The following is a 24955-nucleotide window of genomic DNA, read 5'->3' on the forward strand; positions in this document are numbered from 1 at the left end:
AGACCCAACACAGCCAAAAATAAATAAATAATTAAAACAACAACAACAACAACAAAGAAAACCGAGGGAGAAGGAGAGAAGACGCGATCATGTCCCGTCCCGTCCCGTCCCGTGCCTCCGGTTCTTTCCAACACGGAGGACGCGTGGTGCTTCCCGAGGCGGCGGTGGACCAGGGCTCTCTTCTCTTTCCAAGGCCTCGTGTCCCCGGAGCACTTGGCATCCAGAGTGTGTTCCTTCAGCCAACATGGGTGGGGCCGGTGGCGGCAGTGCCCCCAGTGGCCCACCCCGCCCTCCACCCAAGTCAGCGCAACCAGGCAGGCGCTGAGAGGACGCTTAAGGGCAGGAACCTGTGTCTAAACCACCTTCCGCAGTGCACCGGAAAGAAACTGAAGAGGAGTCCCCGGTGGCTCCCAGTCGCTCCGAGGTGTAAAGCACAGCGAGCTGGCGGGAGCCTACACCCACCCACACACCCACCCCGGGGGTGTCTTCCCATCCCTGGCCTTCCCCTGGGCGGTGTCAGGAGACTGACCCGCTCCGGCGTCTCTGGGGCAGCGCCCGGCCGCCCTTCCGACCGACCCGTGTGTGCCACCGTCCACGCCTGAACACCAAACCCCACTCCCACCCCCCGCCCCCGGGCCGCCGTGGGAGAAATGCCAGGTCCTCGGGGGCCGTCCATCGTCTTGCCATAGGAGGCCGAGCTCGCCCTGCACCGCGGCTGTGCCTGTGGGCTGCCGGCCCTTTGCGTCGGGCTGCTTGCCCCTCGGTGACTGATGAGAAGGTGCCTCGCCAGGCACCGCCCGGACGTGACTGGATCTCTGTGCTCACACTCGGAGTGTTTCCCGAGGTCCTCGGCAAATGTGGGTTGCTAAAGACACAGCTGCCGGTCCACGGCTGGGTGCCTGGATGGGGAGTCATAAAGGCAGGCTAAGAGGACCCCACAGAGACGAGGCCCCGCAGAAGCAGGATGGAGGGCCAGACTTTGAGGCGCGCCCCTCTGAAGTGGCCAGGTTGATGAGCCATCTCGCTTTTGCCATGTTGGGCAGGGGTTGGCATTTCGTTTTTCCCTCGGCAAAGGGCAGAGGGAGAGGGCCTGGGGGAGGGGAAGGGGAAGGGCAGGTTGCCGTTCGTGGTGCAATACTGCCATCAAGAGGAACGGGTCCGCCGATCCCGCGAACCCTGTACCGTCCCTTCCTGGGGAGGAGTGACAAGGGATTGAAGTCGGGAACACTGGACAGTGGCCCCGGGAAGTCAAGAGCTCCGAGCCCCGCCTGGGAAGGGGCGGGAAGCATGGCCCAAGGCCCGGCGGTGCCGTGGAGGCTCCAGAGACGGGCAGTGGCACAAGGCGCACAGCCCGGCCGCCTGGCACGTGGGGCTACAGAGAGTGGAGTCTCGGTGGACCCTGGTGGCCGCCACGTCTGGGCGGGCCTAGAGGAAGCTGCTCCGAAGGAGGCCAGGCCGGGGTTCTGCGGGCATTTGGCCGCGTGCCCCTTCCCCTCGGAGCCAGAGCACGTTCGGCCGGGGCGGGCCCAGGGCCCCGGAAGCCTCTCTGGGCCACGGTGCGGCCCAGCCAGAGACCACCGCGGGCAACGGGAGTTCTGCCGCCCTTGGCGGCAGCGGCCGAGGCGGGCCCAGTGACCTTCTTCCGTCCAGCTCAGAGACGACACGTGGAGCCTGGCTACCCAGTGCCCAGGGCTCCCGAGGCCCAGCGAGAGCTGGCAGTCCGAGTCCAGAAGGGGACGGCGCTGGCGGGACGCAGGAGCCACCGCAGAAGGAGCCCTTCACCTGAGCCGAAGAGTCTAATCGGTGGCTGCGGTGCCATCTCCCAGGGTCTCCGGGATTCTGGCCCAGGCCTGGCCTGGCCTGTCCCGTCCCGATCCGTCCCGAGGGCTCCCGGACCCGGCTCCCGGAGAGGAGAGGGCAGGACACGAGAGGAGAGGAGCTGAGCAGAGCCCCGCCGAGTGGACCCCCGGGCCATGCATTTGCAGCAGGCTTCAGCTTTCTCCCCACGAGGCCCTGAGCCTCAGTTCGGCGAGGAGAAGGAAAGGCCCCGGCTTGCATTCCGGCCCGGCTCTCCAGGTCTCGGCCCTGTGCTTGCACCTGCAGCCCAGCCAGGGAATCAAGCCGAAGAGGTCTGAAGAAGCTGCCTGAAGCTCACCTCTGTTGGACTGAGAGAAACGCCTCCCCAACTTGCCCTCTCCCCCATGACCACCCCTCATCCAGCTTGTCTGCCAAGGCCAGGAACGAGGTGCATACTCCTGGGCACACGGCGGTGCCTTCGAGTCCCCGGCTGACCCGATAGGCCGCTTCTGGAACAAGCCGTGGGGCGGCTCGTTCCTGCCCTTTGCCCAGCTCTTACCTGCCCGGGCGGGGGTGGGTGGTGGGCTGGTTTGGGGGTCAGGTCCCGGGGCGGGGTGCGCTGTGGGGGGAGGGCTTCCGACTGGGAGCAAGTCTCCAGGCTGGACCCCTCCCTCCCTCCCTCCGCACGTACCCCTCCTGGAAGGGTGCTGAAACCCCCCCCCCCGCGCCCCTTTCCTTTCGCGCCTGTGAGTCGCCTGACACGTTGTCAGGCGATCTTACGTGGGCAGAGCGTTTCCTTGGGGCCGGGTCCTGACGTAGCTGCGCGGTCTGACTGGTCGCCGGCCGCAGGTGCTCTCAGTGTGGCCTTCTGGCCAGGGCCAACGGCTGCACCTGCAGAACGTGGAGCCGCTTGTGAAAAATCCCAGGAGTCTTCCCCAAACAAGAGGACCGCCGGGTCCTCCACGGGGAGGGAGTCCGAGGAACAGGGCGTTCCCCGGCCGCAAAGTTCCTGTTCCCGAGGTGAGCTCGAGTGCGGAAAACGGACCTGGATCCCCCTGCTGCGGACGGTGCCGTCCCTCTCTGCGTACCGATCGTGGCCCACTTCCATCCCATCGCGAGTGGGTCCTGGATACCCTGTGTCCTACGGCACAGGAAGGGCCTCAACGGGATCCTGCGGGGCCTGGGACCCGGACTCTCTTTGGCAGGAGCAAAAAGTAAACAAACCGAAACACAGCTCGAACTGAGAGTGGAATGTGCAGTGCCCCTGCATTACTCTTCCTCGTCTGCGTCTGGGAGCAAGCGCTAACGAGGAAACGTTCTCCAGGCTGTGTGCAGGGTGCTGCCCCCGACAGGGGACAGGGCGGCCACGTCCTCCCCTTTCCCCGTGGTCCACGGTGGCAGGGCCCGGGGCCTCCGCCGGGGCACCGGCCACGGGTCCTGGGTCCCCGGTGGCCCTGAGACCCCAGGGACCCCACTGGCCGACCTCGCTCCTGCAGGGAGAGCCAGGATCCAGGGGCCAGATGCCCTGGGGTGGGAGCTTCAGCTCCTTGTTCCTCAACATGGCGGCTGCCGAGGCCCGGCCCCGAGGGTGGGGAGCGCGGCGGGCCTGGCCGCCCGGGGCTCCTCGGTGGGCGAGCCCGGCCCCGAACCCCGCCGCGTGTCGCTTCCACACCTACTCTGGAGGCGTGCCCGGCGGCCAGGTTCGGCCCGGGAATCCTCTGAGTGCTCCAAAGCCAGCCCTCCTCCCGTCACAGGCCTTCCCCACAGTATCCACAGGCAGGGGCTGGAGGCCGTGCTCAAAAAGCTTCCGCTTGATGGCACTGTTGCTCCAGAAATGCCCAGCACCCTTGCGAGCGCGGCCTCTCCCTCCGCCCTTTGCGGATCAAAAAAGGCCCAGGGAGGCCCGAGAGCCATCCAGGCCTTCCGAGTGGGGTTGGCCCTACTGGGGGGTTGGGGGAGGTGGTGTCTCTTCCTTCTGGGGCTTCTCCTTGGCAGTAGGCGCGCACAGGTAAAGACATCGCAAGGAATCCGTGCATCGGTGGGTCCATCTCCGCATGCCTCTGGGAGTTGTTTTGAGGCCACGCTGCCTGGCCCACATGTCCTGGCGACCGGGACCCTGTCAGGTCTGCACACCTGGGGACGGGCATCCATCTGGGTCGTGTCGGGCAGAATCCTAGCTCTCTCTGGACATTGATTCAGAGCTAGAGGTGGCACAAGGACCTGGGTTTCTCCGCTTCCTGCGTGCTTGCCTCTCTGCTGTTCTCATCCAGCTACGTGAACTGGCTTAAGGGCTCAGGAGCAGGCCCGAGAGGGTCTAGGCCACTATGGCAGCGGGAGGAAGTGACGGGGACCCAGGGAGTTGGGGCAGATTGCCCCTGCTCACCTCCAGGGGTGTCAGGCAGTCACTCTGCCATGGAGTGCCCGGGGTAGGGGGTGCAGGGAGGTGGTTTGGAGTTGCTGGGACAGGTGTAGATCCCAGTGGCTCCCCTCCATCCACACAGACAGATGACCTTGGGGAGGGCCGTCTGTTCAGCAGACCCTTCTGGGGAGCTCTCCATGGGACTGTGTCTGTACTCTAGCCTCAAACCCCCCACTCGTTCGTCGCTTCATTCCCTCGCTCCCTGCTCCACTCGTTCATTCGTAAACACGCAGGTACACAAGCGTGTGCGTGGGCGCGCGTGCGTATCATGCGTGCGTCGTGTGTAAGCACGTGTATGTACGCTTACAGAGCGTGTACAAAACGTCCCTTCTCTTGTACTTTTTCCCTGTAACCGCCTCGGGGGTGCCGCTGTGGATAGGACTTTCTCCCAGTCAAAGCCAAAGCCCTCACCGTTGCTCGATGGCCGCTCCCAAGTTGTCCCCCCCGGTCTGCGGAGGGAAGCACACGTCCTTTTTGCGTGCGTATGTATGCTCCCGGGGTTGAATGCAGGTGAAAGCAACGGGCCGCAGAGGGCTGTGTGCATGTCGCCTGCTCCCTGACCCCACCGGGCTCACGTAGTGATGGGTAGTCTTCTGCCTTTTTTGGCTGCTCTCACGGCACTATAGGCGTGCCGTGGCGTTGGCACGTCTGTGCGGAGTCAACGCCGTGTCCTGCTAGGGCCCCTCCATTTCTTTTCGGACAGCTGCCCAGGGTAGGTAGGGTACCCTTGTCTGTGCCTGGAGGCAGGAGCATAGGGTCTCTCACGGGCCCCTCCTCTTTGGACGCTAGGCTTCCGCCTTGTTCCTTCCTCTCCTCTTCTGTCTCCCACGGAACTGGCTGTGAGGCGCGGGCCACTGAGTCGTCGTTACCAGGGTGCGGGTGAGCGTGACCAGGGTACGTTTTCCGGCGTCAGCGTCCACCCAGAGGAGAGGAGCAGGGTAAATCTCCAGTGGGCCACGTCCCAGAGCACGTGCCCTTACGCCCGGAAAGTCCATGCGGTGGACCTGTGTGCGGCCAGAGGGGAGACGAGTCGGTGCCCGTTGACCCACGCGTCCTAGGAACGGCTGGTCAGTTGTGGAGGACGCGCGCGGGCTTGCCAAGATACCTGGGGTTGTCCCGCCATAGTCCCACGGGTGCAGAGCCGAGGAGACGAGCTCCGCGCCTGTAAACGCCAGGGTGATGGCTGTGCTTCCCACCGGAAAGAGATTTTGGAGGATGACGGGATCAAGGGTTTCACCGGACACGCTTCTTTGTGTACAAACTGCTTCCGTCTGACGGCCCCCCTGCCTCGGATGGCATCCGTGCCATTTCCGAAGGACGAGTGGAGTTGATTCTTCACACTTGCGCCTTGTTTGGAAGTTGTTGGTTGACCCGGGGGTGCCGGTAGGAATAGGAACCGAAGGCACTCTCTCTCGAGGTTGCGCGGGCGGGGGTGTACGCGGACCCTCCCCCCTCCTCTCCTCCCCCCTCCTCCCCCCTCCTCTCCTCCCCCCTCCTCCCCCCTCCTCTCCTCCCCCCTCCTCCCCCCTCTTGCCCCCCCCCCCCCTTCACAAGCACCGTGGCGGTGCCACACTGAGTGATGGGCGTTCGGCTGTCTCTCGTTGCAGAGGAGGCAGAGCGGAAGGAAAGGAGGAGGAGGGAAATCGGGGACGTCGGTCATCTCCAGGCGCTGGTGTTCTGGGTGAGTGCGAGCTCTGTGTTCTCTTCCCTTCCCTCTTCCGAAAGAGTCTATTTCACCATAGGAGAAAGTCAGTGATTCTGGTAGTTCATTCAGCAAGGCTCAAGAAGCAGGGACTCCCAGGTGGGATCGTGGCACGGGGACACGGGTGTACTGTGCCGGAGTTCTTGGCCATGGTAGGAAAGGCTCTCGAGTCAGGTCCTGACTGGGGGAGCCGGAAGAAAGAGGTGCATGGACGAGCATCTAGAGCACCTGTGTACGGTTACCCTAGGCGATCGGTACGTAGCATTTGAGGTCAGTGTCCTGCGGGAGCGGGGAGAGTGGAAAGGGATCGGGCCCGGGCCGCTTGCACCGGCACCGGGACCCGGTCTGGGCTCCAGGCTCCGTGAAGCCAACCGCCCGTGACGTGGTCACTCGGCGCCCCACCTCACCCCCGAGAAGCAGCAGTGCCAGCCCAGCCCGACGTGGGGGCCGGCGGTGGGAGACCGTGTGAGGGAGAGCCAGGCCTCGTGGGCTTTTTGCCTCCTGTGCTTTGAGTGGAGCCCGTGATGGCTGTTCCTCCCGTCCTCTCCTGATCGCTCTTGGGCCCAGCTCTCTCCACCATGGCCCTCCACCAAGCCAGGAAGGACTCGGGAACGTGCCCTTGCGGGATTATGAAGAGGGGGCGCCCGCTGGGCGGCGTGGAGGTTTGGCTCGGGGCAGCCCGCTGTAGGGCTCCTTGCGCTCCGCAAGTCTGCCTCTTGACAAACCAAGGAACTTGACGGTGTGGGGCCTTTCAGGAGGTGTACGTCCCTTCTTCCGTGTGGGAAATGTCGCCTGAGTGGGTGCGTGACCAGCAGCCGGAGGTGTTTTCTTTCTGTCTCTGTTTCTTCCTTCTCCCTCCTGTCTTCTGTTGAACCAGTCTTGCCGTGAGGAGGACGCCTCCTACCCTGGGCTCAAAGTAATTGAAGGCTTCTCCAGGCGGGCTGGTGAGCGTGTGGCGCCGTGGTTTAGCGAGGCGTCACGGCACACGGGTCGGCGGCGTGGCTGACGTTTCGTGGTTACCAAAGGGCGGAGGCAGGGTTCGAGCAGCAAGGGCAGCGTGGCATTTCTGGGGTGACCCTGCCTTCCACAGGACCCTGTTTGGCCATCCCAAGAGCCTTTCACGGTAATATCTGGGCGTCGAGTCAAGTCCCCCGGCGTGGGGCGAGGGTCCCGGAAGACGTGCACTCAGCACGGTGGGGCTCTTTTGGGTTTTCTCTCCTCGACGCACCTCAGTACCGCGGCTTGAAAGAATTGCCAGGGCCCGGGGGCACAGCAGATTCGGAGTTAGAGAAAGAGAGGAAGGCGTGCTGAGACAAAACTGAGGGAAGGGGGCTTCCCTGGTGGCGCAGTGGTTAAGAATCTGCCTGCCAATGCAGGGGACACGGGTTCGAGCCCTAGTCTGGGAAGATCCCACATGCCGCGGGGCAACTAAGCCCCGTGAGCCACAACTACTGAGCCTGCGCATCTGGAGCCTGTGCTCCGCAACGGGAGAGGCCGCGACAGTGAGAGGCCCGCGCACCGCGATGAAGAGTGGCCCCCACTCGCCGCAACTGGAGAAAGCCCTCGCACAGAAACGAAGACCCAACACAGCCAAAAATAAATAAATAATTAAAACAACAACAACAACAACAAAGAAAACCGAGGGAGAAGGAGAGAAGACGCGATCATGTCCCGTCCCGTCCCGTCCCGTGCCTCCGGTTCTTTCCAACACGGAGGACGCGTGGTGCTTCCCGAGGCGGCGGTGGACCAGGGCTCTCTTCTCTTTCCAAGGCCTCGTGTCCCCGGAGCACTTGGCATCCAGAGTGTGTTCCTTCAGCCAACATGGGTGGGGCCGGTGGCGGCAGTGCCCCCAGTGGCCCACCCCGCCCTCCACCCAAGTCAGCGCAACCAGGCAGGCGCTGAGAGGACGCTTAAGGGCAGGAACCTGTGTCTAAACCACCTTCCGCAGTGCACCGGAAAGAAACTGAAGAGGAGTCCCCGGTGGCTCCCAGTCGCTCCGAGGTGTAAAGCACAGCGAGCTGGCGGGAGCCTACACCCACCCACACACCCACCCCGGGGGTGTCTTCCCATCCCTGGCCTTCCCCTGGGCGGTGTCAGGAGACTGACCCGCTCCGGCGTCTCTGGGGCAGCGCCCGGCCGCCCTTCCGACCGACCCGTGTGTGCCACCGTCCACGCCTGAACACCAAACCCCACTCCCACCCCCCGCCCCCGGGCCGCCGTGGGAGAAATGCCAGGTCCTCGGGGGCCGTCCATCGTCTTGCCATAGGAGGCCGAGCTCGCCCTGCACCGCGGCTGTGCCTGTGGGCTGCCGGCCCTTTGCGTCGGGCTGCTTGCCCCTCGGTGACTGATGAGAAGGTGCCTCGCCAGGCACCGCCCGGACGTGACTGGATCTCTGTGCTCACACTCGGAGTGTTTCCCGAGGTCCTCGGCAAATGTGGGTTGCTAAAGACACAGCTGCCGGTCCACGGCTGGGTGCCTGGATGGGGAGTCATAAAGGCAGGCTAAGAGGACCCCACAGAGACGAGGCCCCGCAGAAGCAGGATGGAGGGCCAGACTTTGAGGCGCGCCCCTCTGAAGTGGCCAGGTTGATGAGCCATCTCGCTTTTGCCATGTTGGGCAGGGGTTGGCATTTCGTTTTTCCCTCGGCAAAGGGCAGAGGGAGAGGGCCTGGGGGAGGGGAAGGGGAAGGGCAGGTTGCCGTTCGTGGTGCAATACTGCCATCAAGAGGAACGGGTCCGCCGATCCCGCGAACCCTGTACCGTCCCTTCCTGGGGAGGAGTGACAAGGGATTGAAGTCGGGAACACTGGACAGTGGCCCCGGGAAGTCAAGAGCTCCGAGCCCCGCCTGGGAAGGGGCGGGAAGCATGGCCCAAGGCCCGGCGGTGCCGTGGAGGCTCCAGAGACGGGCAGTGGCACAAGGCGCACAGCCCGGCCGCCTGGCACGTGGGGCTACAGAGAGTGGAGTCTCGGTGGACCCTGGTGGCCGCCACGTCTGGGCGGGCCTAGAGGAAGCTGCTCCGAAGGAGGCCAGGCCGGGGTTCTGCGGGCATTTGGCCGCGTGCCCCTTCCCCTCGGAGCCAGAGCACGTTCGGCCGGGGCGGGCCCAGGGCCCCGGAAGCCTCTCTGGGCCACGGTGCGGCCCAGCCAGAGACCACCGCGGGCAACGGGAGTTCTGCCGCCCTTGGCGGCAGCGGCCGAGGCGGGCCCAGTGACCTTCTTCCGTCCAGCTCAGAGACGACACGTGGAGCCTGGCTACCCAGTGCCCAGGGCTCCCGAGGCCCAGCGAGAGCTGGCAGTCCGAGTCCAGAAGGGGACGGCGCTGGCGGGACGCAGGAGCCACCGCAGAAGGAGCCCTTCACCTGAGCCGAAGAGTCTAATCGGTGGCTGCGGTGCCATCTCCCAGGGTCTCCGGGATTCTGGCCCAGGCCTGGCCTGGCCTGTCCCGTCCCGATCCGTCCCGAGGGCTCCCGGACCCGGCTCCCGGAGAGGAGAGGGCAGGACACGAGAGGAGAGGAGCTGAGCAGAGCCCCGCCGAGTGGACCCCCGGGCCATGCATTTGCAGCAGGCTTCAGCTTTCTCCCCACGAGGCCCTGAGCCTCAGTTCGGCGAGGAGAAGGAAAGGCCCCGGCTTGCATTCCGGCCCGGCTCTCCAGGTCTCGGCCCTGTGCTTGCACCTGCAGCCCAGCCAGGGAATCAAGCCGAAGAGGTCTGAAGAAGCTGCCTGAAGCTCACCTCTGTTGGACTGAGAGAAACGCCTCCCCAACTTGCCCTCTCCCCCATGACCACCCCTCATCCAGCTTGTCTGCCAAGGCCAGGAACGAGGTGCATACTCCTGGGCACACGGCGGTGCCTTCGAGTCCCCGGCTGACCCGATAGGCCGCTTCTGGAACAAGCCGTGGGGCGGCTCGTTCCTGCCCTTTGCCCAGCTCTTACCTGCCCGGGCGGGGGTGGGTGGTGGGCTGGTTTGGGGGTCAGGTCCCGGGGCGGGGTGCGCTGTGGGGGGAGGGCTTCCGACTGGGAGCAAGTCTCCAGGCTGGACCCCTCCCTCCCTCCCTCCGCACGTACCCCTCCTGGAAGGGTGCTGAAACCCCCCCCCCCGCGCCCCTTTCCTTTCGCGCCTGTGAGTCGCCTGACACGTTGTCAGGCGATCTTACGTGGGCAGAGCGTTTCCTTGGGGCCGGGTCCTGACGTAGCTGCGCGGTCTGACTGGTCGCCGGCCGCAGGTGCTCTCAGTGTGGCCTTCTGGCCAGGGCCAACGGCTGCACCTGCAGAACGTGGAGCCGCTTGTGAAAAATCCCAGGAGTCTTCCCCAAACAAGAGGACCGCCGGGTCCTCCACGGGGAGGGAGTCCGAGGAACAGGGCGTTCCCCGGCCGCAAAGTTCCTGTTCCCGAGGTGAGCTCGAGTGCGGAAAACGGACCTGGATCCCCCTGCTGCGGACGGTGCCGTCCCTCTCTGCGTACCGATCGTGGCCCACTTCCATCCCATCGCGAGTGGGTCCTGGATACCCTGTGTCCTACGGCACAGGAAGGGCCTCAACGGGATCCTGCGGGGCCTGGGACCCGGACTCTCTTTGGCAGGAGCAAAAAGTAAACAAACCGAAACACAGCTCGAACTGAGAGTGGAATGTGCAGTGCCCCTGCATTACTCTTCCTCGTCTGCGTCTGGGAGCAAGCGCTAACGAGGAAACGTTCTCCAGGCTGTGTGCAGGGTGCTGCCCCCGACAGGGGACAGGGCGGCCACGTCCTCCCCTTTCCCCGTGGTCCACGGTGGCAGGGCCCGGGGCCTCCGCCGGGGCACCGGCCACGGGTCCTGGGTCCCCGGTGGCCCTGAGACCCCAGGGACCCCACTGGCCGACCTCGCTCCTGCAGGGAGAGCCAGGATCCAGGGGCCAGATGCCCTGGGGTGGGAGCTTCAGCTCCTTGTTCCTCAACATGGCGGCTGCCGAGGCCCGGCCCCGAGGGTGGGGAGCGCGGCGGGCCTGGCCGCCCGGGGCTCCTCGGTGGGCGAGCCCGGCCCCGAACCCCGCCGCGTGTCGCTTCCACACCTACTCTGGAGGCGTGCCCGGCGGCCAGGTTCGGCCCGGGAATCCTCTGAGTGCTCCAAAGCCAGCCCTCCTCCCGTCACAGGCCTTCCCCACAGTATCCACAGGCAGGGGCTGGAGGCCGTGCTCAAAAAGCTTCCGCTTGATGGCACTGTTGCTCCAGAAATGCCCAGCACCCTTGCGAGCGCGGCCTCTCCCTCCGCCCTTTGCGGATCAAAAAAGGCCCAGGGAGGCCCGAGAGCCATCCAGGCCTTCCGAGTGGGGTTGGCCCTACTGGGGGGTTGGGGGAGGTGGTGTCTCTTCCTTCTGGGGCTTCTCCTTGGCAGTAGGCGCGCACAGGTAAAGACATCGCAAGGAATCCGTGCATCGGTGGGTCCATCTCCGCATGCCTCTGGGAGTTGTTTTGAGGCCACGCTGCCTGGCCCACATGTCCTGGCGACCGGGACCCTGTCAGGTCTGCACACCTGGGGACGGGCATCCATCTGGGTCGTGTCGGGCAGAATCCTAGCTCTCTCTGGACATTGATTCAGAGCTAGAGGTGGCACAAGGACCTGGGTTTCTCCGCTTCCTGCGTGCTTGCCTCTCTGCTGTTCTCATCCAGCTACGTGAACTGGCTTAAGGGCTCAGGAGCAGGCCCGAGAGGGTCTAGGCCACTATGGCAGCGGGAGGAAGTGACGGGGACCCAGGGAGTTGGGGCAGATTGCCCCTGCTCACCTCCAGGGGTGTCAGGCAGTCACTCTGCCATGGAGTGCCCGGGGTAGGGGGTGCAGGGAGGTGGTTTGGAGTTGCTGGGACAGGTGTAGATCCCAGTGGCTCCCCTCCATCCACACAGACAGATGACCTTGGGGAGGGCCGTCTGTTCAGCAGACCCTTCTGGGGAGCTCTCCATGGGACTGTGTCTGTACTCTAGCCTCAAACCCCCCACTCGTTCGTCGCTTCATTCCCTCGCTCCCTGCTCCACTCGTTCATTCGTAAACACGCAGGTACACAAGCGTGTGCGTGGGCGCGCGTGTGTATCATGCGTGCGTCGTGTGTAAGCACGTGTATGTACGCTTACAGAGCGTGTACAAAACGTCCCTTCTCTTGTACTTTTTCCCTGTAACCGCCTCGGGGGTGCCGCTGTGGATAGGACTTTCTCCCAGTCAAAGCCAAAGCCCTCACCGTTGCTCGATGGCCGCTCCCAAGTTGTCCCCCCCGGTCTGCGGAGGGAAGCACACGTCCTTTTTGCGTGCGTATGTATGCTCCCGGGGTTGAATGCAGGTGAAAGCAACGGGCCGCAGAGGGCTGTGTGCATGTCGCCTGCTCCCTGACCCCACCGGGCTCACGTAGTGATGGGTAGTCTTCTGCCTTTTTTGGCTGCTCTCACGGCACTATAGGCGTGCCGTGGCGTTGGCACGTCTGTGCGGAGTCAACGCCGTGTCCTGCTAGGGCCCCTCCATTTCTTTTCGGACAGCTGCCCAGGGTAGGTAGGGTACCCTTGTCTGTGCCTGGAGGCAGGAGCATAGGGTCTCTCACGGGCCCCTCCTCTTTGGACGCTAGGCTTCCGCCTTGTTCCTTCCTCTCCTCTTCTGTCTCCCACGGAACTGGCTGTGAGGCGCGGGCCACTGAGTCGTCGTTACCAGGGTGCGGGTGAGCGTGACCAGGGTACGTTTTCCGGCGTCAGCGTCCACCCAGAGGAGAGGAGCAGGGTAAATCTCCAGTGGGCCACGTCCCAGAGCACGTGCCCTTACGCCCGGAAAGTCCATGCGGTGGACCTGTGTGCGGCCAGAGGGGAGACGAGTCGGTGCCCGTTGACCCACGCGTCCTAGGAACGGCTGGTCAGTTGTGGAGGACGCGCGCGGGCTTGCCAAGATACCTGGGGTTGTCCCGCCATAGTCCCACGGGTGCAGAGCCGAGGAGACGAGCTCCGCGCCTGTAAACGCCAGGGTGATGGCTGTGCTTCCCACCGGAAAGAGATTTTGGAGGATGACGGGATCAAGGGTTTCACCGGACACGCTTCTTTGTGTACAAACTGCTTCCGTCTGACGGCCCCCCTGCCTCGGATGGCATCCGTGCCATTTCCGAAGGACGAGTGGAGTTGATTCTTCACACTTGCGCCTTGTTTGGAAGTTGTTGGTTGACCCGGGGGTGCCGGTAGGAATAGGAACCGAAGGCACTCTCTCTCGAGGTTGCGCGGGCGGGGGTGTACGCGGACCCTCCCCCCTCCTCTCCTCCCCCCTCCTCCCCCCTCCTCTCCTCCCCCCTCCTCCCCCCTCCTCTCCTCCCCCCTCCTCCCCCCTCTTGCCCCCCCCCCCCTTCACAAGCACCGTGGCGGTGCCACACTGAGTGATGGGCGTTCGGCTGTCTCTCGTTGCAGAGGAGGCAGAGCGGAAGGAAAGGAGGAGGAGGGAAATCGGGGACGTCGGTCATCTCCAGGCGCTGGTGTTCTGGGTGAGTGCGAGCTCTGTGTTCTCTTCCCTTCCCTCTTCCGAAAGAGTCTATTTCACCATAGGAGAAAGTCAGTGATTCTGGTAGTTCATTCAGCAAGGCTCAAGAAGCAGGGACTCCCAGGTGGGATCGTGGCACGGGGACACGGGTGTACTGTGCCGGAGTTCTTGGCCATGGTAGGAAAGGCTCTCGAGTCAGGTCCTGACTGGGGGAGCCGGAAGAAAGAGGTGCATGGACGAGCATCTAGAGCACCTGTGTACGGTTACCCTAGGCGATCGGTACGTAGCATTTGAGGTCAGTGTCCTGCGGGAGCGGGGAGAGTGGAAAGGGATCGGGCCCGGGCCGCTTGCACCGGCACCGGGACCCGGTCTGGGCTCCAGGCTCCGTGAAGCCAACCGCCCGTGACGTGGTCACTCGGCGCCCCACCTCACCCCCGAGAAGCAGCAGTGCCAGCCCAGCCCGACGTGGGGGCCGGCGGTGGGAGACCGTGTGAGGGAGAGCCAGGCCTCGTGGGCTTTTTGCCTCCTGTGCTTTGAGTGGAGCCCGTGATGGCTGTTCCTCCCGTCCTCTCCTGATCGCTCTTGGGCCCAGCTCTCTCCACCATGGCCCTCCACCAAGCCAGGAAGGACTCGGGAACGTGCCCTTGCGGGATTATGAAGAGGGGGCGCCCGCTGGGCGGCGTGGAGGTTTGGCTCGGGGCAGCCCGCTGTAGGGCTCCTTGCGCTCCGCAAGTCTGCCTCTTGACAAACCAAGGAACTTGACGGTGTGGGGCCTTTCAGGAGGTGTACGTCCCTTCTTCCGTGTGGGAAATGTCGCCTGAGTGGGTGCGTGACCAGCAGCCGGAGGTGTTTTCTTTCTGTCTCTGTTTCTTCCTTCTCCCTCCTGTCTTCTGTTGAACCAGTCTTGCCGTGAGGAGGACGCCTCCTACCCTGGGCTCAAAGTAATTGAAGGCTTCTCCAGGCGGGCTGGTGAGCGTGTGGCGCCGTGGTTTAGCGAGGCGTCACGGCACACGGGTCGGCGGCGTGGCTGACGTTTCGTGGTTACCAAAGGGCGGAGGCAGGGTTCGAGCAGCAAGGGCAGCGTGGCATTTCTGGGGTGACCCTGCCTTCCACAGGACCCTGTTTGGCCATCCCAAGAGCCTTTCACGGTAATATCTGGGCGTCGAGTCAAGTCCCCCGGCGTGGGGCGAGGGTCCCGGAAGACGTGCACTCAGCACGGTGGGGCTCTTTTGGGTTTTCTCTCCTCGACGCACCTCAGTACCGCGGCTTGAAAGAATTGCCAGGGCCCGGGGGCACAGCAGATTCGGAGTTAGAGAAAGAGAGGAAGGCGTGCTGAGACAAAACTGAGGGAAGGGGGCTTCCCTGGTGGCGCAGTGGTTAAGAATCTGCCTGCCAATGCAGGGGACACGGGTTCGAGCCCTAGTCTGGGAAGATCCCACATGCCGCGGGGCAACTAAGCCCCGTGAGCCACAACTACTGAGCCTGCGCATCTGGAGCCTGTGCTCCGCAACGGGAGAGGCCGCGACAGTGAGAGGCCCGCGCACCGCGATGAAGAGTGGCCCCCACTCGCCGCAACTGGAGAAAGCCCTCGCACAGAAACGAAGACCCAACACAGCCAAAAATAAATAAATAATTAAAACAACAACAACAACAACAAAGAAAACCGAGGGAGAAGGAGAGAAGACGCGATCATGTCCCGTCCCGTCCCGTCCCGTGCCTCCGGTTCTTTCCAACACGGAGGACGCGTGGTGCTTCCCGAGGCGGCGGTGGACCAGGGCTCTCTTCTCTTTCCAAGGCCTCGTGTCCCCGGAGCACTTGGCATCCAGAGTGTGTTCCTTCAGCCAACATGGGTGGGGCCGGTGGCGGCAGTGCCCCCAGTGGCCCACCCCGCCCTCCACCCAAGTCAGCGCAACCAGGCAGGCGCTGAGAGGACGCTTAAGGGCAGGAACCTGTGTCTAAACCACCTTCCCCAGTGCACCGGAAAGAAACTGAAGAGGAGTCCCCGGTGGCTCCCAGTCGCTCCGAGGTGTAAAGCACAGCGAGCTGGCGGGAGCCTACACCCACCCACACACCCACCCCGGGGGTGTCTTCCCATCCCTGGCCTTCCCCTGGGCGGTGTCAGGAGACTGACCCGCTCCGGCGTCTCTGGGGCAGCGCCCGGCCGCCCTTCCGACCGACCCGTGTGTGCCACCGTCCACGCCTGAACACCAAACCCCACTCCCACCCCCCGCCCCCGGGCCGCCGTGGGAGAAATGCCAGGTCCTCGGGGGCCGTCCATCGTCTTGCCATAGGAGGCCGAGCTCGCCCTGCACCGCGGCTGTGCCTGTGGGCTGCCGGCCCTTTGCGTCGGGCTGCTTGCCCCTCGGTGACTGATGAGAAGGTGCCTCGCCAGGCACCGCCCGGACGTGACTGGATCTCTGTGCTCACACTCGGAGTGTTTCCCGAGGTCCTCGGCAAATGTGGGTTGCTAAAGACACAGCTGCCGGTCCACGGCTGGGTGCCTGGATGGGGAGTCATAAAGGCAGGCTAAGAGGACCCCACAGAGACGAGGCCCCGCAGAAGCAGGATGGAGGGCCAGACTTTGAGGCGCGCCCCTCTGAAGTGGCCAGGTTGATGAGCCATCTCGCTTTTGCCATGTTGGGCAGGGGTTGGCATTTCGTTTTTCCCTCGGCAAAGGGCAGAGGGAGAGGGCCTGGGGGAGGGGAAGGGGAAGGGCAGGTTGCCGTTCGTGGTGCAATACTGCCATCAAGAGGAACGGGTCCGCCGATCCCGCGAACCCTGTACCGTCCCTTCCTGGGGAGGAGTGACAAGGGATTGAAGTCGGGAACACTGGACAGTGGCCCCGGGAAGTCAAGAGCTCCGAGCCCCGCCTGGGAAGGGGCGGGAAGCATGGCCCAAGGCCCGGCGGTGCCGTGGAGGCTCCAGAGACGGGCAGTGGCACAAGGCGCACAGCCCGGCCGCCTGGCACGTGGGGCTACAGAGAGTGGAGTCTCGGTGGACCCTGGTGGCCGCCACGTCTGGGCGGGCCTAGAGGAAGCTGCTCCGAAGGAGGCCAGGCCGGGGTTCTGCGGGCATTTGGCCGCGTGCCCCTTCCCCTCGGAGCCAGAGCACGTTCGGCCGGGGCGGGCCCAGGGCCCCGGAAGCCTCTCTGGGCCACGGTGCGGCCCAGCCAGAGACCACCGCGGGCAACGGGAGTTCTGCCGCCCTTGGCGGCAGCGGCCGAGGCGGGCCCAGTGACCTTCTTCCGTCCAGCTCAGAGACGACACGTGGAGCCTGGCTACCCAGTGCCCAGGGCTCCCGAGGCCCAGCGAGAGCTGGCAGTCCGAGTCCAGAAGGGGACGGCGCTGGCGGGACGCAGGAGCCACCGCAGAAGGAGCCCTTCACCTGAGCCGAAGAGTCTAATCGGTGGCTGCGGTGCCATCTCCCAGGGTCTCCGGGATTCTGGCCCAGGCCTGGCCTGGCCTGTCCCGTCCCGATCCGTCCCGAGGGCTCCCGGACCCGGCTCCCGGAGAGGAGAGGGCAGGACACGAGAGGAGAGGAGCTGAGCAGAGCCCCGCCGAGTGGACCCCCGGGCCATGCATTTGCAGCAGGCTTCAGCTTTCTCCCCACGAGGCCCTGAGCCTCAGTTCGGCGAGGAGAAGGAAAGGCCCCGGCTTGCATTCCGGCCCGGCTCTCCAGGTCTCGGCCCTGTGCTTGCACCTGCAGCCCAGCCAGGGAATCAAGCCGAAGAGGTCTGAAGAAGCTGCCTGAAGCTCACCTCTGTTGGACTGAGAGAAACGCCTCCCCAACTTGCCCTCTCCCCCATGACCACCCCTCATCCAGCTTGTCTGCCAAGGCCAGGAACGAGGTGCATACTCCTGGGCACACGGCGGTGCCTTCGAGTCCCCGGCTGACCCGATAGGCCGCTTCTGGAACAAGCCGTGGGGCGGCTCGTTCCTGCCCTTTGCCCAGCTCTTACCTGCCCGGGCGGGGGTGGGTGGTGGGCTGGTTTGGGGGTCAGGTCCCGGGGCGGGGTGCGCTGTGGGGGGAGGGCTTCCGACTGGGAGCAAGTCTCCAGGCTGGACCCCTCCCTCCCTCCCTCCGCACGTACCCCTCCTGGAAGGGTGCTGAAACCCCCCCCCCCGCGCCCCTTTCCTTTCGCGCCTGTGAGTCGCCTGACACGTTGTCAGGCGATCTTACGTGGGCAGAGCGTTTCCTTGGGGCCGGGTCCTGACGTAGCTGCGCGGTCTGACTGGTCGCCGGCCGCAGGTGCTCTCAGTGTGGCCTTCTGGCCAGGGCCAACGGCTGCACCTGCAGAACGTGGAGCCGCTTGTGAAAAATCCCAGGAGTCTTCCCCAAACAAGAGGACCGCCGGGTCCTCCACGGGGAGGGAGTCCGAGGAACAGGGCGTTCCCCGGCCGCAAAGTTCCTGTTCCCGAGGTGAGCTCGAGTGCGGAAAACGGACCTGGATCCCCCTGCTGCGGACGGTGCCGTCCCTCTCTGCGTACCGATCGTGGCCCACTTCCATCCCATCGCGAGTGGGTCCTGGATACCCTGTGTCCTACGGCACAGGAAGGGCCTCAACGGGATCCTGCGGGGCCTGGGACCCGGACTCTCTTTGGCAGGAGCAAAAAGTAAACAAACCGAAACACAGCTCGAACTGAGAGTGGAATGTGCAGTGCCCCTGCATTACTCTTCCTCGTCTGCGTCTGGGAGCAAGCGCTAACGAGGAAACGTTCTCCAGGCTGTGTGCAGGGTGCTGCCCCCGACAGGGGACAGGGCGGCCACGTCCTCCCCTTTCCCCGTGGTCCACGGTGGCAGGGCCCGGGGCCTCCGCCGGGGCACCGGCCACGGGTCCTGGGTCCCCGGTGGCCCTGAGACCCCAGGGACCCCACTGGCCGACCTCGCTCCTGCAGGGAGAGCCAGGATCCAGGGGCCAGATGCCCTGGGGTGGGAGCTTCAGCTCCTTGTTCCTCAACATGGCGGCTGCCGAGGCCCGGCCCCGAGGGTGGGGAGCGCGGCGGGCCTGGCCGCCCGGGGCTCCTCGGTGGGCGAGCCCGGCCCCGAACCCCGCCGCGTGTCGCTTCCACACCTACTCTGGAGGCGTGCCCGGCGGCCAGGTTCGGCCCGGGAATCCTCTGAGTGCTCCAAAGCCAGCCCTCCTCCCGTCACAGGCCTTCCCCACAGTATCCACAGGCAGGGGCTGGAGGCCGTGCTCAAAAAGCTTCCGCTTGATGGCACTGTTGCTCCAGAAATGCCCAGCACCCTTGCGAGCGCGGCCTCTCCCTCCGCCCTTTGCGGATCAAAAAAGGCCCAGGGAGGCCCGAGAGCCATCCAGGCCTTCCGAGTGGGGTTGGCCCTACTGGGGGGTTGGGGGAGGTGGTGTCTCTTCCTTCTGGGGCTTCTCCTTGGCAGTAGGCGCGCACAGGTAAAGACATCGCAAGGAATCCGTGCATCGGTGGGTCCATCTCCGCATGCCTCTGGGAGTTGTTTTGAGGCCACGCTGCCTGGCCCACATGTCCTGGCGACCGGGACCCTGTCAGGTCTGCACACCTGGGGACGGGCATCCATCTGGGTCGTGTCGGGCAGAATCCTAGCTCTCTCTGGACATTGATTCAGAGCTAGAGGTGGCACAAGGACCTGGGTTTCTCCGCTTCCTGCGTGCTTGCCTCTCTGCTGTTCTCATCCAGCTACGTGAACTGGCTTAAGGGCTCAGGAGCAGGCCCGAGAGGGTCTAGGCCACTATGGCAGCGGGAGGAAGTGACGGGGACCCAGGGAGTTGGGGCAGATTGCCCCTGCTCACCTCCAGGGGTGTCAGGCAGTCACTCTGCCATGGAGTGCCCGGGGTAGGGGGTGCAGGGAGGTGGTTTGGAGTTGCTGGGACAGGTGTAGATCCCAGTGGCTCCCCTCCATCCACACAGACAGATGACCTTGGGGAGGGCCGTCTGTTCAGCAGACCCTTCTGGGGAGCTCTCCATGGGACTGTGTCTGTACTCTAGCCTCAAACCCCCCACTCGTTCGTCGCTTCATTCCCTCGCTCCCTGCTCCACTCGTTCATTCGTAAACACGCAGGTACACAAGCGTGTGCGTGGGCGCGCGTGTGTATCATGCGTGCGTCGTGTGTAAGCACGTGTATGTACGCTTACAGAGCGTGTACAAAACGTCCCTTCTCTTGTACTTTTTCCCTGTAACCGCCTCGGGGGTGCCGCTGTGGATAGGACTTTCTCCCAGTCAAAGCCAAAGCCCTCACCGTTGCTCGATGGCCGCTCCCAAGTTGTCCCCCCCGGTCTGCGGAGGGAAGCACACGTCCTTTTTGCGTGCGTATGTATGCTCCCGGGGTTGAATGCAGGTGAAAGCAACGGGCCGCAGAGGGCTGTGTGCATGTCGCCTGCTCCCTGACCCCACCGGGCTCACGTAGTGATGGGTAGTCTTCTGCCTTTTTTGGCTGCTCTCACGGCACTATAGGCGTGCCGTGGCGTTGGCACGTCTGTGCGGAGTCAACGCCGTGTCCTGCTAGGGCCCCTCCATTTCTTTTCGGACAGCTGCCCAGGGTAGGTAGGGTACCCTTGTCTGTGCCTGGAGGCAGGAGCATAGGGTCTCTCACGGGCCCCTCCTCTTTGGACGCTAGGCTTCCGCCTTGTTCCTTCCTCTCCTCTTCTGTCTCCCACGGAACTGGCTGTGAGGCGCGGGCCACTGAGTCGTCGTTACCAGGGTGCGGGTGAGCGTGACCAGGGTACGTTTTCCGGCGTCAGCGTCCACCCAGAGGAGAGGAGCAGGGTAAATCTCCAGTGGGCCACGTCCCAGAGCACGTGCCCTTACGCCCGGAAAGTCCATGCGGTGGACCTGTGTGCGGCCAGAGGGGAGACGAGTCGGTGCCCGTTGACCCACGCGTCCTAGGAACGGCTGGTCAGTTGTGGAGGACGCGCGCGGGCTTGCCAAGATACCTGGGGTTGTCCCGCCATAGTCCCACGGGTGCAGAGCCGAGGAGACGAGCTCCGCGCCTGTAAACGCCAGGGTGATGGCTGTGCTTCCCACCGGAAAGAGATTTTGGAGGATGACGGGATCAAGGGTTTCACCGGACACGCTTCTTTGTGTACAAACTGCTTCCGTCTGACGGCCCCCCTGCCTCGGATGGCATCCGTGCCATTTCCGAAGGACGAGTGGAGTTGATTCTTCACACTTGCGCCTTGTTTGGAAGTTGTTGGTTGACCCGGGGGTGCCGGTAGGAATAGGAACCGAAGGCACTCTCTCTCGAGGTTGCGCGGGCGGGGGTGTACGCGGACCCTCCCCCCTCCTCTCCTCCCCCCTCCTCCCCCCTCCTCTCCTCCCCCCTCCTCCCCCCTCCTCTCCTCCCCCCTCCTCCCCCCTCTTGCCCCCCCCCCCCCTTCACAAGCACCGTGGCGGTGCCACACTGAGTGATGGGCGTTCGGCTGTCTCTCGTTGCAGAGGAGGCAGAGCGGAAGGAAAGGAGGAGGAGGGAAATCGGAGACGTCGGTCATCTCCAGGCGCTGGTGTTCTGGGTGAGTGCGAGCTCTGTGTTCTCTTCCCTTCCCTCTTCCGAAAGAGTCTATTTCACCATAGGAGAAAGTCAGTGATTCTGGTAGTTCATTCAGCAAGGCTCAAGAAGCAGGGACTCCCAGGTGGGATCGTGGCACGGGGACACGGGTGTACTGTGCCGGAGTTCTTGGCCATGGTAGGAAAGGCTCTCGAGTCAGGTCCTGACTGGGGGAGCCGGAAGAAAGAGGTGCATGGACGAGCATCTAGAGCACCTGTGTACGGTTACCCTAGGCGATCGGTACGTAGCATTTGAGGTCAGTGTCCTGCGGGAGCGGGGAGAGTGGAAAGGGATCGGGCCCGGGCCGCTTGCACCGGCACCGGGACCCGGTCTGGGCTCCAGGCTCCGTGAAGCCAACCGCCCGTGACGTGGTCACTCGGCGCCCCACCTCACCCCCGAGAAGCAGCAGTGCCAGCCCAGCCCGACGTGGGGGCCGGCGGTGGGAGACCGTGTGAGGGAGAGCCAGGCCTCGTGGGCTTTTTGCCTCCTGTGCTTTGAGTGGAGCCCGTGATGGCTGTTCCTCCCGTCCTCTCCTGATCGCTCTTGGGCCCAGCTCTCTCCACCATGGCCCTCCACCAAGCCAGGAAGGACTCGGGAACGTGCCCTTGCGGGATTATGAAGAGGGGGCGCCCGCTGGGCGGCGTGGAGGTTTGGCTCGGGGCAGCCCGCTGTAGGGCTCCTTGCGCTCCGCAAGTCTGCCTCTTGACAAACCAAGGAACTTGACGGTGTGGGGCCTTTCAGGAGGTGTACGTCCCTTCTTCCGTGTGGGAAATGTCGCCTGAGTGGGTGCGTGACCAGCAGCCGGAGGTGTTTTCTTTCTGTCTCTGTTTCTTCCTTCTCCCTCCTGTCTTCTGTTGAACCAGTCTTGCCGTGAGGAGGACGCCTCCTACCCTGGGCTCAAAGTAATTGAAGGCTTCTCCAGGCGGGCTGGTGAGCGTGTGGCGCCGTGGTTTAGCGAGGCGTCACGGCACACGGGTCGGCGGCGTGGCTGACGTTTCGTGGTTACCAAAGGGCGGAGGCAGGGTTCGAGCAGCAAGGGCAGCGTGGCATTTCTGGGGTGACCCTGCCTTCCACAGGACCCTGTTTGGCCATCCCAAGAGCCTTTCACGGTAATATCTGGGCGTCGAGTCAAGTCCCCCGGCGTGGGGCGAGGGTCCCGGAAGACGTGCACTCAGCACGGTGGGGCTCTTTTGGGTTTTCTCTCCTCGACGCACCTCAGTACCGCGGCTTGAAAGAATTGCCAGGGCCCGGGGGCACAGCAGATTCGGAGTTAGAGAAAGAGAGGAAGGCGTGCTGAGACAAAACTGAGGGAAGGGGGCTTCCCTGGTGGCGCAGTGGTTAAGAATCTGCCTGCCAATGCAGGGGACACGGGTTCGAGCCCTAGTCTGGGAAGATCCCACATGCCGCGGGGCAACTAAGCCCCGTGAGCCACAACTACTGAGCCTGCGCATCTGGAGCCTGTGCTCCGCAACGGGAGAGGCCGCGACAGTGAGAGGCCCGCGCACCGCGATGAAGAGTGGCCCCCACTCGCCGCAACTGGAGAAAGCCCTCGCACAGAAACGAAGACCCAACACAGCCAAAAATAAATAAATAATTAAAACAACAACAACAACAACAAAGAAAACCGAGGGAGAAGGAGAGAAGACGCGATCATGTCCCGTCCCGTCCCGTCCCGTGCCTCCGGTTCTTTCCAACACGGAGGACGCGTGGTGCTTCCCGAGGCGGCGGTGGACCAGGGCTCTCTTCTCTTTCCAAGGCCTCGTGTCCCCGGAGCACTTGGCATCCAGAGTGTGTTCCTTCAGCCAACATGGGTGGGGCCGGTGGCGGCAGTGCCCCCAGTGGCCCACCCCGCCCTCCACCCAAGTCAGCGCAACCAGGCAGGCGCTGAGAGGACGCTTAAGGGCAGGAACCTGTGTCTAAACCACCTTCCGCAGTGCACCGGAAAGAAACTGAAGAGGAGTCCCCGGTGGCTCCCAGTCGCTCCGAGGTGTAAAGCACAGCGAGCTGGCGGGAGCCTACACCCACCCACACACCCACCCCGGGGGTGTCTTCCCATCCCTGGCCTTCCCCTGGGCGGTGTCAGGAGACTGACCCGCTCCGGCGTCTCTGGGGCAGCGCCCGGCCGCCCTTCCGACCGACCCGTGTGTGCCACCGTCCACGCCTGAACACCAAACCCCACTCCCACCCCCCGCCCCCGGGCCGCCGTGGGAGAAATGCCAGGTCCTCGGGGGCCGTCCATCGTCTTGCCATAGGAGGCCGAGCTCGCCCTGCACCGCGGCTGTGCCTGTGGGCTGCCGGCCCTTTGCGTCGGGCTGCTTGCCCCTCGGTGACTGATGAGAAGGTGCCTCGCCAGGCACCGCCCGGACGTGACTGGATCTCTGTGCTCACACTCGGAGTGTTTCCCGAGGTCCTCGGCAAATGTGGGTTGCTAAAGACACAGCTGCCGGTCCACGGCTGGGTGCCTGGATGGGGAGTCATAAAGGCAGGCTAAGAGGACCCCACAGAGACGAGGCCCCGCAGAAGCAGGATGGAGGGCCAGACTTTGAGGCGCGCCCCTCTGAAGTGGCCAGGTTGATGAGCCATCTCGCTTTTGCCATGTTGGGCAGGGGTTGGCATTTCGTTTTTCCCTCGGCAAAGGGCAGAGGGAGAGGGCCTGGGGGAGGGGAAGGGGAAGGGCAGGTTGCCGTTCGTGGTGCAATACTGCCATCAAGAGGAACGGGTCCGCCGATCCCGCGAACCCTGTACCGTCCCTTCCTGGGGAGGAGTGACAAGGGATTGAAGTCGGGAACACTGGACAGTGGCCCCGGGAAGTCAAGAGCTCCGAGCCCCGCCTGGGAAGGGGCGGGAAGCATGGCCCAAGGCCCGGCGGTGCCGTGGAGGCTCCAGAGACGGGCAGTGGCACAAGGCGCACAGCCCGGCCGCCTGGCACGTGGGGCTACAGAGAGTGGAGTCTCGGTGGACCCTGGTGGCCGCCACGTCTGGGCGGGCCTAGAGGAAGCTGCTCCGAAGGAGGCCAGGCCGGGGTTCTGCGGGCATTTGGCCGCGTGCCCCTTCCCCTCGGAGCCAGAGCACGTTCGGCCGGGGCGGGCCCAGGGCCCCGGAAGCCTCTCTGGGCCACGGTGCGGCCCAGCCAGAGACCACCGCGGGCAACGGGAGTTCTGCCGCCCTTGGCGGCAGCGGCCGAGGCGGGCCCAGTGACCTTCTTCCGTCCAGCTCAGAGACGACACGTGGAGCCTGGCTACCCAGTGCCCAGGGCTCCCGAGGCCCAGCGAGAGCTGGCAGTCCGAGTCCAGAAGGGGACGGCGCTGGCGGGACGCAGGAGCCACCGCAGAAGGAGCCCTTCACCTGAGCCGAAGAGTCTAATCGGTGGCTGCGGTGCCATCTCCCAGGGTCTCCGGGATTCTGGCCCAGGCCTGGCCTGGCCTGTCCCGTCCCGATCCGTCCCGAGGGCTCCCGGACCCGGCTCCCGGAGAGGAGAGGGCAGGACACGAGAGGAGAGGAGCTGAGCAGAGCCCCGCCGAGTGGACCCCCGGGCCATGCATTTGCAGCAGGCTTCAGCTTTCTCCCCACGAGGCCCTGAGCCTCAGTTCGGCGAGGAGAAGGAAAGGCCCCGGCTTGCATTCCGGCCCGGCTCTCCAGGTCTCGGCCCTGTGCTTGCACCTGCAGCCCAGCCAGGGAATCAAGCCGAAGAGGTCTGAAGAAGCTGCCTGAAGCTCACCTCTGTTGGACTGAGAGAAACGCCTCCCCAACTTGCCCTCTCCCCCATGACCACCCCTCATCCAGCTTGTCTGCCAAGGCCAGGAACGAGGTGCATACTCCTGGGCACACGGCGGTGCCTTCGAGTCCCCGGCTGACCCGATAGGCCGCTTCTGGAACAAGCCGTGGGGCGGCTCGTTCCTGCCCTTTGCCCAGCTCTTACCTGCCCGGGCGGGGGTGGGTGGTGGGCTGGTTTGGGGGTCAGGTCCCGGGGCGGGGTGCGCTGTGGGGGGAGGGCTTCCGACTGGGAGCAAGTCTCCAGGCTGGACCCCTCCCTC

At 64.4% G+C, this 24955-nt stretch overlaps 1 protein-coding gene across 1 annotated transcript in view; it reads left to right on the plus strand.

Moving 5' to 3' along the window:
* Nucleotides 1-5774: 5774 nt before the first annotated feature.
* LOC309654249 (uncharacterized protein) overlaps nucleotides 5775-24955 on the plus strand; it is a 44879-nt gene continuing 25698 nt past the window's right edge. The window contains exons 1-3 of the mRNA XM_082478829.1: nucleotides 5775-5897; nucleotides 13318-13391; nucleotides 20813-20886. Of these exons, the coding sequence (XP_082334955.1) occupies nucleotides 5796-5897; nucleotides 13318-13391; nucleotides 20813-20886 (250 nt within the window). The 5' untranslated portion in view covers nucleotides 5775-5795. The remainder of the gene's footprint in view (nucleotides 5898-13317; nucleotides 13392-20812; nucleotides 20887-24955) is intronic.

Source organism: Balaenoptera physalus (genome assembly GCF_965194825.1).
Source record: "Balaenoptera physalus genome assembly, contig: HAP1_SCAFFOLD_2388, whole genome shotgun sequence".
NCBI classification, from domain to species: Eukaryota; Metazoa; Chordata; class Mammalia; order Artiodactyla; family Balaenopteridae; genus Balaenoptera; species Balaenoptera physalus.